Here is a 15,507-nt window from a genome sequence, read left to right as displayed (position 1 = left end):
CTTCTGCTTTCAGAATAAGACTTCATTAATAAAAGGCCTTACTCAGTGATTGCCAGTAACTTCTTAGAATCACAGAATCATAGAATAGTTGGGGTTGGACAGGACCTCAGGATCATCCAGTTCCAACCCCCCTGCCATGGGCAGGGACACCTCACACTAAACCATCCCACCCAAGGCTTCATCCAACCTGGCCTTGAACACTGCCAGGGATGAAGCACTCACAACCTCCCTGGGCAACCCATTCCAGTGCCTCAGCACCCTCACAGGAAAGAATTTCCTCCTTATATCCAATCTAAACTTCCCCTGTTTCAGTTTGAACCCGTTACCCCTTGTCCTGTCACTGCAGTCCCTGACGAAGAGTCCCTCCCCAGCATCCCTATAGGCCCCCTTCAGGTACTGGAAGGCTGCTCTGAGGTCTCCACGCAGCCTTCTCTTCTCCAGGCTGAGCAGCCCCAACTTCCTCAGCCTGTCTTCATACAGGAGGTGCTCCAGTCCCCGAGCATCCTCGTGGCCTCCTCTGGACTTGTTCCAGCAGTTCCATGTCCTTGTTATGTTGAGGACACCAGAACTGCACACAATGCTCCAGGTGAGGTCTCACAAGAGCAGAGCCGAGGGGCAGGATCACAGGATCAGGAAACTGAGGAGTGACTGCTTGTAGGAAGGATTGTTTAAATGTAGTTTCTTGTCCAGAAAGACCATTAAGAAACATACCCAGCATCTGAATGCACATAAAGAGGAATCACTTGTGTTAGTGTCTCTGTTACTGCTCCGCAGCTTCCTAGTTTTTGTAGTTAGCTTAAACCGCCTTCTGTGTTGCATCTTCTTTCTAGGAAGGTCTTTCAGCCACATCCCCCATGGAGTAAGTTAACAGATAAGAAAGAGGAAGAAAATGAGGAATGTGGAAACTGGTTACAGCACAGCTTTTAGGAGAGGTAGAAGGAAAGTGCATCTAACCTTGAATTTTCAAGGTTACAGCAGCAAGATGCTGCATACCGAGGACAGAAAGTGTTAAATCACTTCGGAAGCTCTTGTTTTGAGCTTCTGAACCAGAGATGTAGTGATACTTCTCACTTTCCTCGGCTCTCTTCTGAAAGTTGTCGTTCATTAATAATTCAGTAACGAAAAGTAGACCTAAGTGTAGCCTGTAACTGAGTCACTGGTTTCCCAGTGTTAAGCGTGATGCCTTGAAGAGCTTTCTCCAAGAGCAATAAATCCATTTGTCCCTCTGAAAATTATTGGTTTTGCAGCCGCAAAAGCACTGTTTCCATGCTTTAAAGAGGGGGTTAGTCATGCCATCCTTCCTAGAGTGCAGAGAAATGGGGCACTGACAAATGCGAGCACGGCTTTTCAGTCTCGGTTCTGCTAGCTCCTTTTCTCTGCTGAAGGGTTCACTGAGCTTTGTTGTGCTCACATCAATAGGGTTCTCAGGGTTACAGTGCATTAATGTCTGGGGAGCAACAGGCAACCCACGAGGCCTGCTTGTGTGAACCGATTGCTGCGTTGGAGACTTCAGACTGGGAAACATTCTGAGGCCAGCACCAGGATCAACCCTTTTGCTGTTGTTTTCTCCCTTCAGAATAGCAGAGCTCCAGCTCCTGCTGGCGGCTTTTGTTGAGCAGAATATCTGATTCATCCGCAGCCTGCGTTTCTGTGGTCACACTGGAACCAGTTCCAGGTTCGAAGCAGTCAGAAGGAAATCTTGCTGTTCTGACTGACAAAACACAGCCAGCCTGGTTAGCTGGGCTGTTACGAGGGTTTTGTTCGCGTGGGTCCTGGTACCGGGGAAAGATGGGTGAATGCTAGTGAGCTCTTCATATAGAATCACAGTGTTTGCTGTGATTTTTCCACGGGCGCAGCTGCAGCAATGAGTGAGGTGCCAGATCCCGTTTGGAACGGTTGGTGCGATGGTGCAGCCGGAGCACAGCCTGATTTTTGTGTGTGGTGAAGAACCTGCTTGCTCGCTTTGCTTACAGAACTCAGGGTTAGTTACGTGCACGTTGCGTGTGGAGCAGATAGGTGGGACGAAATCATTCACTAGCACAACAACAGGCCCACTTGCAGGCTGGCTGGGGTGAGTCAGAGGGTTAATGTCACCCAGAGGGTTGGCTCGGTGTTTCTGTAAGTCATGCAGGGGATATTTCTGTCCTTACAGTGCTGAATCGTTGCTTTGCTGGACTTTATCCACCAGAAATCTTGCCTTGTGTTTTGGCAGGCTCTGTGCTGTGGTTCGATGTCACTCGCTCTGAGAGAAAAGGTTATTGCTGGTGGGGTTTTGTTTGGCTTTTCCCTGCGATCTGGCGCTGATATGTCAAATGGGATTTCACTATCGCATCAGCTCAGAGGTTTGCGGGAGGCTGCGTGGAAGTGATTAATTCTGTTGCATTAGAGGGAAGTGCTGACTTTGCTACCTCCACCGAGCCCTTTGGTGAGCCTCTGGGGCAAGCACGATGTAGAATGTCTCAGTGGAACAAAAGGATGTGTCGCTGGGGTTCCCTTCAAATATTCCCCTCTTTGGGGGTGCCTCTCACTACAGTTTCGCCTCACAAGCTCTTTGCAAGCCAGTTGCTGTGCTCAGGTCTGCTCAAGCCTTGGTGTTTTCTGAGCAACTGAGGGAATCGCTGCTGTTGTTGAAACTTCCATGAAGTAAACCGTTAGATGAAGTAAACTGCTCCACTTGGGGAGCCTGGCTGCAGGAGACCTGAGGTCATTTGTGGAACATATCTGTCTGCCCTGATGGCAGGGAGACAGGCTCTTCTCAGCCATGTCCTAGTCACTTGCTGGAGCCTTTGGGCTGTATAGATGGTGTTTATTACTGTACAGAGTAGCCAAGGCTGTTCTTCCCATTATCAGATGTATCTGGTGTTCCTTGCCTAGTGTTCTGAAGTCATGCTAACACTGTGTTCCCTGCTTCAAAATGAAGGTTATTCTCCCTTCAAACTGTGAAATACATTAAGAATATGCCATAGCTCCTTCAAATATCATGGAGAGTAGAGCTGCAAGGCCTTACAGGCAACTCAGATACTCTTCAGCTACACAAATGAGCTTCTTTCTTCGCCGTGCAGGACTGCCCTATTGCCTGGGTGAATGTCATGCTCTTTGACTACAAGGACCAGCTGAAAACAGGGGAGTGCTGCTTGCACATGTGGTCCTCTTTTCCAGGTATGTCAAGAGCTAGAGCTACTGTTATTTTATGTCTTTAGCTTCCATCACAAGATCGGGAGATGCCCCGTATCCTGTATTGCTGTCCAGTTGTAGGAGGGCCCGTAACGGTTTGCACTACCAGACCCAGTACAATTGCCGCTCTATATTGTGGTGACATCTACAGCCCTGCCAAGTTAAAGGCCTTGTTTGCTTGGTATTGCATGTATAAGAGGTTGCTCCTGTCCTAAAGATGCCACGTACACTTCACTTGTGAGAGGTCAAGTGGGCTGCTCAGGGCCAGGCAGTGCCCATGACAGAGCTGGGAGCAGTCTGTGCTCTACCTCCTCGACCAGAGCTTCGGAAGATTTGGGCTCATGGGTTTATGCACTTTGCTTTCCAGATGAGAAAGGAGAACTTCTGAACCCCATGGGCACGGTACAATGCAACCCCAACACGGAAAGTGCAGCAGCCTTGGTCATCTGCTTCCCCAGCGTTGCATCGCATCCTGTGTATTACCCATCATTTGAGCAGGTAAGGAGCATGGGCTTTTGGGAGGCACAGATGAGCATCACGGATGAGCATTTCTTCAAAAAATGCCCTTAACTGCGCTGCCTTCACACTGCAGACAGCACTAGGCTCTGCAGGAAGGAAGGGGGATAAAGGGGGAAAGAGTGAAAGCAGAGAGCTCCCTCCCTTTCAGCACAGGGTGATAACACGCTGCGTGCCTATGGGGATTTTCCATCTGTCACTGCCACTGGCCAGACACTTAAAGTGGAAGAAGAAATTTGCTTGTTACAGGAAAGGAAGGAGATTTGCTGTGCCAAGGACATAGATGCTTCCCTGTGGTGCGTGTTCTGGCTCAGATGCTTTAATAGATTGTGCCCGTGTGCAGGGTGGCTTGGGCTGTGCTGGCTGCTTGGCAAACACACGCGTGTTCTAGGAATGTGGAACAGCTCCTGTTAGCCTGGAGCTCAGTGACCCAGAGCCCCTGTGCACAAGCCCTATGGGTGTGCAGGTCTGCCCCTGTTGGGAAAAGGACTCATCCCTTCCTCCTCGTTACTACCAGGGAGGGGGGTCAATGGGCAGCGAGGTTACACATCAGAGCAGAGGGGTCCTGCTGAGTACATCACCTGCACTTGGGCCGTGAGGTGCAGTTCCCTTCTCCAGAGGTGGCAAGTGGCTGATCTCTAATACACCATCGATGCTTGCAGTGATGGTGAGCTAAAAGTACAGAGGAAATGGGGAGCCTTTCTCAGACTCTTTGTTTGTGTCCCAGCTGCTGGAGTTGGGGAGGAATGGAGAACAACCCCGTGGTGCTGCAGCAGAAGATCCTGAGGAGGTGAGTCTTGTGGCATCAGGTTCTCAGCCATGTGCGGGTTATGTGCAAGCCTGGGTTCACAGATCAACTTATGCATTTCCACCTTACCCACAGCCAGGGTTTTTTTCACCAAACTGGGTCATGCCCCAGTCCTGTAGGGGTCTGTAGGCTGAGCAAGTCCTATGGGTTGAGACTGAGCCCCATGTAAGCTCTTTCCTATGATTCTCATGAGCAGAAGCTGCAACTGAAGGAGATCCTGGAGCGGAGGAGCCACACTGAACTCTATGAGCATGAGAAAGACCTGGTGTGGAAGATGAGGTACGATATCCGCGACCAGTACCCACAAGCTTTGGCAAAGCTGCTCATCATCACCAAATGGAACAAGCATGAAGATGTTGCCCAGGTGAGGATGCTGGGGTTGGCAGCCTTTTTGGTCCATCTTTCAGTGTCTGCATTGCTCTGTTGTGTCTGGAGGCCACCTTAGCAGGGGATGTTTTGCAGTGCCCCGTGCAGGTAGGTTTGGCATCACTGAGGATGAGGAAGAGGAACGTTTTCTGTTCTCAACCACTGTGAACGTATGCTGAGTGGTACCCAGCTGAGTTGAGGGCTGGCTCTGCTTGGCTCTGTACCAGCCCCTCTAGAAACTGGAGGCAAGAAAAGATCTGCTTAATTCAGGGCAGAAATAGAATCTGGATTAGACATTCTTAACTGACAGTGAGAGACCAGCACTGGCTACCTCAGGGGGTCTGTGAATCTCTTCCACCGAGAGCATCAGACATCAGCTGGGGACGGTGTCTGTGCTGCTCATCCCTCCTTGCTTTCACGGGGCCTTCTAAAGAGCCTTTTCTGGTCGACATTATTATGCTGCAGAAAAGTGCTTTTTCCCAAAGAGCTTATTCCACCAACTGCCCCAGCGAATGTAACCCTGCTGGGGACTTTGATGGCTCTTCCTGTCAGCCTTGCTTAAGAAGTTTGGAGGGTTCTGACCTGGTGTCTGCAAACTTGCTCTGGGGCATCTATAAATGGTGACCCCCCTGCAAAGGCGCTGCTCTTCCATCGGTAGAATCTTAGATTTCTGCCTATCATCATAAAAACCTTGTTCCTTTTCTGCTATTTTTCCCCTTGCAGATGATATCCCTGCTTCAGACCTGGCCAGAGCTGCCTGTCCTGAATGCCTTGGAGCTGCTGGATTTCAGCTTTCCTGACCGTTACGTTGGCTCCTTTGCTGTCAACTCATTAAAGAAGCTGACGTAAGCGTTATCCACAAGGGATATGCAGAGCCCTTTCTATTTCTGTGCAGGGCTGCTGAGGGGGACTGTGAACAAGGCTGACAGCCGTGTCTTTACAGTTCTTGCAAGTACACGTGTTGGTAAGGTTCTTTTCCCTTTCTCCCCACAGAGATCACGATGTGTTCCAATACCTGCTGCAGCTCGTCCAGGTGCTCAAGTACGAATCCTACCTAGACTGTGAATTAACCAAGTTCCTGCTGGACAGGGCGTTATCCAACCGCAAGATCGGCCACTTCCTCTTCTGGCATCTGAGGTAAAGAGCAAATGATGTAGGCTTTTCCTCAGGAATCAGGTGAAACCAGCATTTACTGGTTTGCTCATGGCTCTGGGAAGCGGGACAGCAAGCAGGGCTGGATGTATAGATGAAAACATACTTATTTAAAGGCTGTTGGCTATCCTTCAGCTGTTGTCTTTCACCAAAGCACTGGTGGGAGCTCCTTGCTGTCATTACCAAAATGTGTGTGTGTATATATGTGTGTGTATGTATTTGTGATATATACACACATACATATGTGCATACAGGTGCCTGTGTGTTGAAATTCACTGTGGATATCTGTGGCCACCTGCCAGTTCTGAGCCATATGCTCCAAACTGTCCTTGAGTAGTGCTCTCAAAGGAGGGGTTAGCAATGTAGTCACCCAGAAGGATGTCTCATCACTTCGAGCAATGGTTTTTCTACTGGGGTGGCTGCATTCTTTTCTCTCCCCAGTACACAGAATCTAAACAGCAGCTAACGCTCTGCACCCTTCTCTCCCCCTGCTCTTTGTGCTGGCATGAATGGAAGAATTAGTCACTCACTGCAGTGAGTCAGAATTGCTCTGCTCTCTTTCTCTAGGTCAGAAATGCATGTTCCTGCAGTTGCCTTGAGGTTTGGCCTGATCCTGGAAGCATACTGCAGAGGCAGCACCCACCACATGAAAATCCTGATGAAACAGGTAAAACCTGCTTTTAGCCACGAGGCTGACTTCCCTTTTCCAGTTCAATGGTATCAGCAATGCTAAAACAGCCTTACAACTGCTGTATTGGGTTTGAGCCTGGTGCTCCCCATCGCATGTGACTTCACTCAGCTCTTGGCTGCATGTGTCCCAAACTACACTATGTGTCTAGAATGGTTTGAAATGGCACTTTTGCATAACCGAAACTACCCAGAAGCACTGAAGGGCAGGGACTCATCCTCCCTTTTCTAGCCAGTGCTAGTCCTTTGGTGCTTGATAATGTCCATTTTCCCTGGTGCAGTCATTGCCTTGCAATGCATTTATGCCCAGAAGAGTATTAATCAAACCATTATTGATTACGGACTATCAAGCAGATACTACTAAATCCGATTTGTTGCAACGTGTGAAATTGCCCCAAGTTGAAGAGGAGGAAAGAGATAGACCCAAGGCTTGTATTTCACAATAGACTTTAATAGTTTTTAAGCTTTCTCCAGGAACTTGCTCTTTGCTACCCCTGTTCCTTCCCTCCCTTGTTTCAGGGGGAAGCCCTCAACAAGATGAAAGCTCTGAATGACTTTGTTAAAGCGAGTTCTCTGAAGGCCACCAAGCCTCAAACCAAGGAGATGATGCACGTGTGCATGAAGCAGGAAACTTACCTTGAAGCACTCTCCCACCTCCAGTCCCCCCTGAACCCCAACATTATCCTCGCTGAAGTTTGGTAAGGAAGTTACTGCATCTCTTCATTTGTGCTGCAGGCTTTGTTCAGCAGCAGCGCTGGGCTTCTGCTCCCCCCAGGTCCCCCTCTCTCATGGAAGGAGACTGTGAGCATTTGCTGTTGCATCTGCAGCTTGGATGGCTGCTTGTTTAATAGAGGGAAGGTCCAGCGGTGATGTTTCTCTTTGCTCTAGTGTGGATCAGTGCACCTTTATGGACTCCAAAATGAAGCCTTTATGGATTGTGTTTAATAACGAAGAGACAGGTGGAGGTGGAGTGGGAATTATATTCAAAAATGGAGATGGTGAGTCTGTGTTCCTGATAGCCCCAAATATTTATTGGGGTGGGTGGGCCTAGCTAGGGACCATTATGATGTTGTGTGAATGAGGACCATCAGCATCTTTGAATGGTGACAGTAAGTTGGAGAGATAAAAACTCCCCTGTACGCTTCATTTGCTGCCCTTCTCTTTAAGATTTTAGCCCAGCTGCAGCTGGATACCCTTGCACAGTAAAAGGAAACCTGATGCAGGATCTGAAAGAGCTCCTGCATGGCAAGCTGTGTAGGGTTGGAGTATCTGCTGCTCCCTGTTGTGTCCAGACAGATGTTTTCTGAAGTGGTACACTGACTATGGGAAGAGCTTTGGCAAAGTGAAGTAGTGTTTACCTGCATTAGTAGAATCATGTCTGAGTTAAGGCATCTAGAATGGTGGCTTTATGCTATTACTGCAGTAGTAGACATTGCTGGCTGCTGCTGTTCTTTCATAGCCAGACCTAGCAAGTGACAAATGCAGCACACACCTCCAGCAGCCTGCTTCAGGGGCAGAACAAGTGCTGCTTAATGGAGCACAAGAGGAGGGGATAACAGGAGGTGCTCATGACCCTTTTGTCCCCTGTAATGCTGCACAGATCTTCGACAGGACATGCTGACTCTGCAGATGATCCAGTTGATGGACATCCTGTGGAAGCAGGAGGGCCTGGATCTGAGGTGAGTGATGTGCACGCAGTTGTCCTACTGCAATGATATATCATATGTGGTAAGGCCATTTGGTCTGCAAACTCTTTTGTCCCTGATGAGTCTGTTTAGCATTCTGGGAGTAGCTGGTCAGGTTCTGTGTGAGGGGCAGAGATGTAGGGTAGGTATGGCAGGGAAGGGAAAGCTTATACAAGACAACACAACCCCATTCTGGGCAAGATTTCAGTGGAAGGGTTTCTTTCATCTCTGCAGGATGACCCCTTATGGCTGCCTCTCCACAGGAGACAAGACTGGGCTGATAGAAGTAGTCATGCAGTCAGACACCATCGCCAACATCCAGCTGAACAAGAGCAATATGGTGGCCACGGCAGCCTTCAACAAGGACGCACTGCTGAACTGGCTGAAATCCAAGAACCCGGGGTAGGTGGGCTTACCTCGCACTCAGGGCTGCTTCACTGCTTCCTTCCAGCTGGAGGCACTTCCTGCTTTGCTCAGTTTTCTCTGTCACTTACGTATATTTCCAAGCTGCCCTACAGTATCCAGCTGCTGCACTGCCTGGCATATCAGAAGGCATCATGTAGGAGCAGATATGGAGGCAATTGGGTTACTGTTCGCAAGCTTTTTTGGCCTTTGATAGCTTAAGGTAGAAGTGTCCCGAGGCTGATCCAAATCCAGATGTTGATCATGGCATTGGTCCTGTGACTTTATCCAGAAACAGTCAATGTGGTGACAGCTGGAAAAGGGGCAGAAGGAGTAATGCCAAAACCGGGAAGTGACAAAAGCAGGCAGCACAAGAGCTGTGTAGCTTGGGGGTTTACTTAGAGACAGACATAGGCAGTAGCAATACCTCAGTGCTATTCCCAGGTAACAAGGCACCAACAGGAATCATTCTGGGAGCCCACTTTGTCTTTTGGATCTGTAGAGATCTAGAAAGGAGTTAACCGAGTTGAAACAAAGCCATTTTTTGTTGAGGATTTGGATACAACCTTATCTGGACCCCTCCAATTAGACATTGCTAGCGCAGCTCTTGTAAAGCAGGGATGGGAGTTGTGCCTCTGGAGAGCCCTATGGAAATTCAGACATGATTCCTGTTGCAGGTTTGCATGGGGGAAGCTGTACAAACTGTGTTCCCAGGGGTGAAGCACTGGTGTTCAAAGTACAGTGCCTATTCAGCCTTTTTGTCCTCTTTAGCGATGCGCTGGAACAAGCCATAGAGGAGTTCACTCTGTCCTGCGCTGGGTACTGCGTGGCAACGTACGTGCTGGGGATCGGCGACCGGCACAGTGACAACATCATGATCCGGGAAACGGGACAGGTATGGGGGCTGGATGCTGCTGTGGAAGTACTGGAAGAGGGGCAGGGATGCTGCTTAGCAATGGACAGATAGATCCCAGTGCAATCCTAATGCTAAGGGAATGCTTCACCTTCCAGCCAAGAGGCAGACAGGAGGAATGCTCTCAGTAGAGGGTAAATACAGCTTTATAGTTTGGATTCCAATTCTGTAAGCACTGCTGCCACCAGCTGCTGCTGTTAACACCCACTCTGAAACCACATTGAGACCCGTGTGCAGATGGAGGCTCAAGCACTGCACTTTCCAATCTGAAGACTTACTTGGCTCCAGCTGAGTCACATATTGCTTGTAGCTGCTAGGTAAAATCCTCAGTTACTTACCTGAGCTGATATAGTTGTAGTCTTCCTCCTAGGAAAATACTACTTTGTTTTTTAAATGAATGCAAGTGATCAGCATGGGTTCAGTTTCACACTGACACCTGCACTGGTTCCTTCTCTATTCTACACAATAGCTACCAGTTTGTATTTTCTTGTAGTCTGGAAGACAAAGGGCAAAACCAGGAAAAAGAAAACGAGGACGCCTTTGTTAAAGGGACATGTACTAAACTGTATCACTGATAGTCTGGTAAAGGGGGAAGTCTAAGCCATCTTTCTTGCTTAACTGGGAATTACACAACGCCTAAAGGACTGCCTCTTCTTAGATTGGATATAAGGAGGAAGTTCTTTCCTGTTAGGGTGCTGAGGCACTGGAATGGGTTGCCCAGTGAGGTTGTGAGTGCTCCATCCCTGGCAGTGTTCAAGGCCAGGTTGGATGAAGCCCTGGGTGGGATGGTTTAGTGTGAGGTGTCCCTGCCCATGGCAGGGGGGTTGGAACTGGATGATGCTGAGGTCCTTTCCAACCCCAACTATTCTGTGATTCTATGATTCTCTCCGTTCAAACATGCTCGGCAGGGCAGTTACAGACTCACTTATTATCCACTTGGGGGAGCTGATGCCCTGCAGTGCTCAGCTTTGGGTTTTGTTACCTACAGCTTACAGCTGCTCCCCAAAATTGCCTTAATGTGCAGCGTTCTGCAGTGGCTCCTCCTTCCCATCACTGCACTGGTGCTGCAATGGCTTCACTGTGCTTGGTATTTAAAGGATGAAAAGAGGGGAAGAAGCCTTACGTGAGCAAGTGCTATTTTGTAGTAAGTTCAAAACTGGACATCTTTTCCAGCATGCTGTGCTGCCTGTTTCAGTTCTTATTTTGCTTCTACTTGTGACACAGTAAGGCTTTAGAAAACCCAGACATCTCTTCAAATGTACCAAAGTATTGAAGAAATAAGTAGCTTTTCTGTCCTATCCAACATCTAATTACACTAGAAAACAGCTTGGCAAGTAAATACTGCATCGTTTCCCAAAGGAATGCCATGGGAGAGGTCATTTTTCTGCCTCCCCAAATCCCGTGGTATCTTTTGAATACAGTAACCGTGAAGAGAGCTCAACCCTGATCATCTAAACCAGATGCTATTCTGAAAACAGTTCTTTTCTTCCTTCCTTATAGCTGTTCCACATTGATTTTGGTCACTTTTTGGGGAACTTCAAGACTAAATTTGGTATTAACAGAGAACGAGTTCCTTTCATCTTAACCTACGACTTTGTGCATGTCATCCAGCAAGGCAAAACTAACAACAATGAGAAGTTTGAGAGGTAAGTGGTAGCAGTTAAACCTCAGCTTTTGAAGCCCTCAGGTTTCTGAATTTACTTCCACCAGTTCTGTGTACCCCATAGCTGTCTGTACACATGGAAGGACATAAATTACTTACCCACTAGAGAGGGTGGAAGGGCTTGGCAGCCACCAGTGCAGACAGCAGGGTTCATACTAACACGCAGTCTTGCTTTATGAAATGGTAGAGCTTGCAGTGTTCATCCCCTTCCCTCGCCTTCCTTTCTGAACAGGTTTAGGGGTTATTGTGAAAAAGCCTACATGATTCTGAGGCGCCATGGGCTTCTCTTCCTGCACTTGTTTGCGCTGATGAAAGCTGCTGGCCTGCCAGAACTCAGCTGCTCTAAAGACATTCAGTATCTAAAGGTAAGAGAAGCAGAGCCCCGGTACAGTTAAAACTGAACACCTGATGCTGTAGCTCAGCGAGGAGTTCAGTGTGGAAGGACATACCCTGAGAAGCAAATGAGCTCCAGAAATGGTGAGTAGACATCCACCATCCCTGTGCAGCCCATCAGAAATGTCAGATACTGGCGCTGAGGATGTAACCTCAGATTCCACAGCACAAAGGCAGTGGGTACCCTGTAGAACCAGCTTGCAGGGAAGGAGGCAGAGCATTTTGGTTGTGTACCATTTTCTGTTCCCAGCTTGCCTCTTAAAATGATAACATCCTAGCTCTGGCCAGCTGAGACAGGAGCTCTGTACAATGTGCTAAGTGTAGGATGCCTGTATTTATTTACCATGTTACTACAGTAACTATTAAAAACAATTAACAGCCACTCATTTCCTACACAGTGCTCCTTTCAATGGAGTAATTTCTTAGTGCGTAAGCGTTTTAGTAGTTAACTGTTCAGCTGCGCTTCCAAGTGAGGCCACGCTGATTTCTGCCTCTTCCCTTCAGGATTCCCTAGCTCTTGGGAAAACGGACGAGGAGGCACTGAAGCACTTCAGACTAAAGTTCAACGAAGCCCTGCGGGAGAGCTGGAAAACCAAAGTGAACTGGCTGGCACACAACGTGTCCAAAAATAACAGACAGTAGAGCAGCAGTGTCAGCCTGCACCCATGCTCCAAGAGAATGTAATCCCTGCACTGAGGCCAGCAATTGCAGGCAGGTTTCTTAAAGACTGATGGATGCTGAAGATCCCGGACCTGCGCGCCCCAACATCAGCCATTGCTGCATGACTGAAAACGTGTTGGACTTTCACCAGCCACATCATCGTGTCTGCTGTAGGGCTTTGGGGAGAAGGGAGAAACATGAGGCAATAAAATCACTGCATACAGTGAAAGGTAGGTAGAGGTACTGTACACTTCAGAACTCATTAAGCTTCAAATACATCTTCTAATGGAAGAGTTCAGGCACTTGTAACATCCTTCCACCGTGTTAATGTGTATATTTGTTTCCTAAAAAAATTAGCTGAACACTGAGAATCTACTATCCCTGTAGCTCTTAAACTATAGCCCCTCTTTTCAGAGGCATTAACTTTCAGTGTACACCAAGGTAGGTCAGCTTAAATCATCCCTGATGCTGACTGGGAGCAATTGATTTATTCTGCGTTGTGACAGTGTAAAAATGTCCATGTTGTTATTGCCTTCTCTCTGCTACAGAGGCCAAAGTGTTCTGAAATTGAACTGGAACTCACCTACTGCTGTCAAAAAGCTGATGCCACCAGCACAGGCTTGTGCTGGCCAAGGGGTTGGGTATTTTTGTTTGCTTTCCTACGTTGAGCCTCAGTTCCAGGGTTTCTGCACTGATTCTGGTTAAGATGGAATTAACAAATTGGAATGTAGTATTGGTTGCCGCATATACCTCCTGTTGGGGTATATTAGAGCTAGTTTGCCATCTGGTTTCCCAGTAATACAGGCCTTCACCTCTAGGATCCCTGGGATATAATGCTGTAATTCCAGTGTCAGCTGGGCCAGATGCTACCACTCTGTTCCCAAGTTACTTGGCCAGTCTGCCCTCCTGCGTCGGGACAGAGGGTGCCAGATGAGTGGGTTTAACACTGAGCACTTACAGAAAGTTCCATCGCAACAAATGTTCTCATCTTCTTACAAATGTATTCCCTATTCTTTCCACACTCTCCCTTCCTTTCAACCACAGTTCACAATTCCTTTTATTAGACTGGCTCTGGGTTCATCCAGAGAGCATCCTGTGCTGGTATGTAGATCAGGACAGGCCATCTACACCAGCCTCCTCCTGTTCTGCCTCTGTCTCCTTCCCAAGCAGAGTCTGTCCCATCTCCCACAAGGTGCTGTAATCAATAATGTATTTCTACTCGTGTGTCGTGTTTGTCTCCAGCTACTGTCCTCACCTGAGCAGTTCTGAGCGCTGGTGTTACGCAGGGACAGATGAAAGGAGCCACTGCTGCCTCACATGAGTACAGCGAGGGGTATCAAGCAGGCTGCAGCCTACAGGTCATGCTGGAAGATAGGTGGAGTAGCTGGTTAGTACCTGCTTCCTTCCGCAGCACCCGGGGGGCTTCCTTCCCTCTCCCCATTTCCCCAACATCAGGTTCCAATGGAGGTGCTCCATTCCTCTTTTAAGGAATAGTCTCATTTTCAGGGAAAGCTGAAGCCTCTGTTTTATTTGTACTCCTTTAACCAGGCTGAGCAATTTCCTTTTACTCACACAACTGTTTAACTCTTATATAGGGAGAAAAACCACCAGGCACTTCAGAGCCTGTTTCTCAAGTGCGCAGAGGTGCATGTACTGTCTAATGATGGACTGACTACTCCCTCCTGTAAATCTAGCTTCATGTCTGGCTTAAAATTCCCGTAATACCAGCAAGTTTAGGGCAGAGACTGAACAGGTCTGTTCCCTGCTGTGGGAGAAATCTGATTTGATGGTGTTTCCACATCCAGCACACAGCTGTAACTCATTCCTGACTTTCAGCTCTTCTTAATACTTCAAATTAGGTACCCCTGTACTGTAAAAGCCAAGGTCAAGTACCTGAGCTATGCAGCTGATGAAGAGCAAGTGAACACTGCCTTAAAGTAACTTCTACCTTAAGTAGAAACAAACAGTAGTAATGCTAGATTTGGTCAGTGAATGGAATATGAAACACCTTTAGCAAACCCTTCCTTCATTACCTTTACGTACGGGTAGATACCCACATAACCAGCAGATTCCCACAGTGCCATTTAAATCCTGATTTCAATTGCTTACAGTTTCTTTCCATAACAAACTAATGCTATGAAGTCTATTCTGTACTGGTCTGTGCACCTTAAAGCATCCCTTACACACAGCTCATTTGAACTCTCTAACCCTTGGAGCTCCTGTTTTTCTACACCTTTCACATGATGCCATTTGTCACAGGGACGTGGCCAGGACGTTTCAACACCCAACAGTACGTACCCTTCCAAGTGATCTAAGTTACTTACAGCCACATTCTGTAACAGTTCTTAGCATACTGTTTAACAGTAAGTACTGAGGTACGGCTGCAGTAAATAATTGGGTTTGCTGCACTTGTGGTTCAGACCCCACTTTGTTAGCTAGAACCAAGGTAGCTTCATGTCTCCCTGTGACTATGCATTTGAGCCTAACACTAGGAAACCAGCAGTGGGTAAATGTGTACCGACTGTCTTGGCAGGAAACACAGCATTTACTTAAAGTACGTAGTACGAAACTGAACTGGCAACAAATTATGAGAGGAAACTATCAGATCTACTATTTGTTTGTAGCTGTTTTCAAGTATTCTCATTTTCTTTCCCTGTGCCAGATTATACAGGCTCAGAGGGTGCTGGGTGACGTAAGTTAAATTAGGAGTAGGAAGATATTCCTATCTCTTAAAGACAACCCATTATCAAATGTAGAAGTTGCCATCCATCCAACAGAGAGTCTGGTGCTGTTTTGCACACTGGGCTTTTTAAAAGCCAGATTTGTGGAGACCCAAACTTAACGGAATAGATAGAAAATTACAAATCGCCACAATTATGGACTAAAGGCAGGTTTGTGGGATCCTCCTGAAATACCAAACAGGAAATGGAAAAAGGTAAAAAACAAGCCCAAACACTCAGGCCCTAACAGGAGTTTTGATACTAGAAAATGCTGCAGGATTTAGAGCTCTTGTCTTGCTGAGCCATGAGAGAACAGCACAGTGCCTGCCTGAATCACTGCTCCCTCAGCAGGGAGGTGACCTCCTCCT

General features: G+C 47.7%; 1 protein-coding gene across 8 annotated transcripts in view; it reads left to right on the top strand.

Moving 5' to 3' along the window:
* PIK3CD (phosphatidylinositol-4,5-bisphosphate 3-kinase catalytic subunit delta) overlaps window positions 1-14,476 on the top strand; it is a 30,845-nt gene extending 16,369 nt beyond the window's left edge. For 7 of the 8 annotated variants that reach the window (XM_065696780.1, XM_065696781.1, XM_065696779.1 and 4 more), the window contains exons 10-24: window positions 3,063-3,159; window positions 3,542-3,672; window positions 4,418-4,480; window positions 4,695-4,862; window positions 5,588-5,709; window positions 5,858-6,001; window positions 6,584-6,683; window positions 7,223-7,401; window positions 7,592-7,701; window positions 8,304-8,382; window positions 8,623-8,790; window positions 9,562-9,685; window positions 11,204-11,349; window positions 11,599-11,731; window positions 12,264-14,476. In XM_065696780.1, coding sequence (XP_065552852.1) covers window positions 3,063-3,159; window positions 3,542-3,672; window positions 4,418-4,480; window positions 4,695-4,862; window positions 5,588-5,709; window positions 5,858-6,001; window positions 6,584-6,683; window positions 7,223-7,401; window positions 7,592-7,701; window positions 8,304-8,382; window positions 8,623-8,790; window positions 9,562-9,685; window positions 11,204-11,349; window positions 11,599-11,731; window positions 12,264-12,401 — 1,902 coding nt within the window. In that variant the 3' untranslated portion in view covers window positions 12,402-14,476. Of the gene's footprint in view, window positions 1-3,062; window positions 3,160-3,541; window positions 3,673-4,417; window positions 4,481-4,694; window positions 4,863-5,587; window positions 5,710-5,857; window positions 6,002-6,583; window positions 6,684-7,222; window positions 7,402-7,591; window positions 7,702-8,303; window positions 8,383-8,622; window positions 8,791-9,561; window positions 9,686-11,203; window positions 11,350-11,598; window positions 11,732-12,263 lie in introns of those variants that run through there. The other variant, XM_065696783.1, reaches the window with a different exon arrangement.
* Window positions 14,477-15,507: the final 1,031 nt, after the last annotated feature.

This window comes from Lathamus discolor, chromosome 16 (genome assembly GCF_037157495.1).
Source record: "Lathamus discolor isolate bLatDis1 chromosome 16, bLatDis1.hap1, whole genome shotgun sequence".
Classification (NCBI taxonomy): domain Eukaryota; kingdom Metazoa; phylum Chordata; class Aves; order Psittaciformes; family Psittacidae; genus Lathamus; species Lathamus discolor.
The sequence above is the reverse complement of the archived record's forward strand: the minus strand, read 5'-3'. Positions and strand labels throughout refer to the sequence as shown.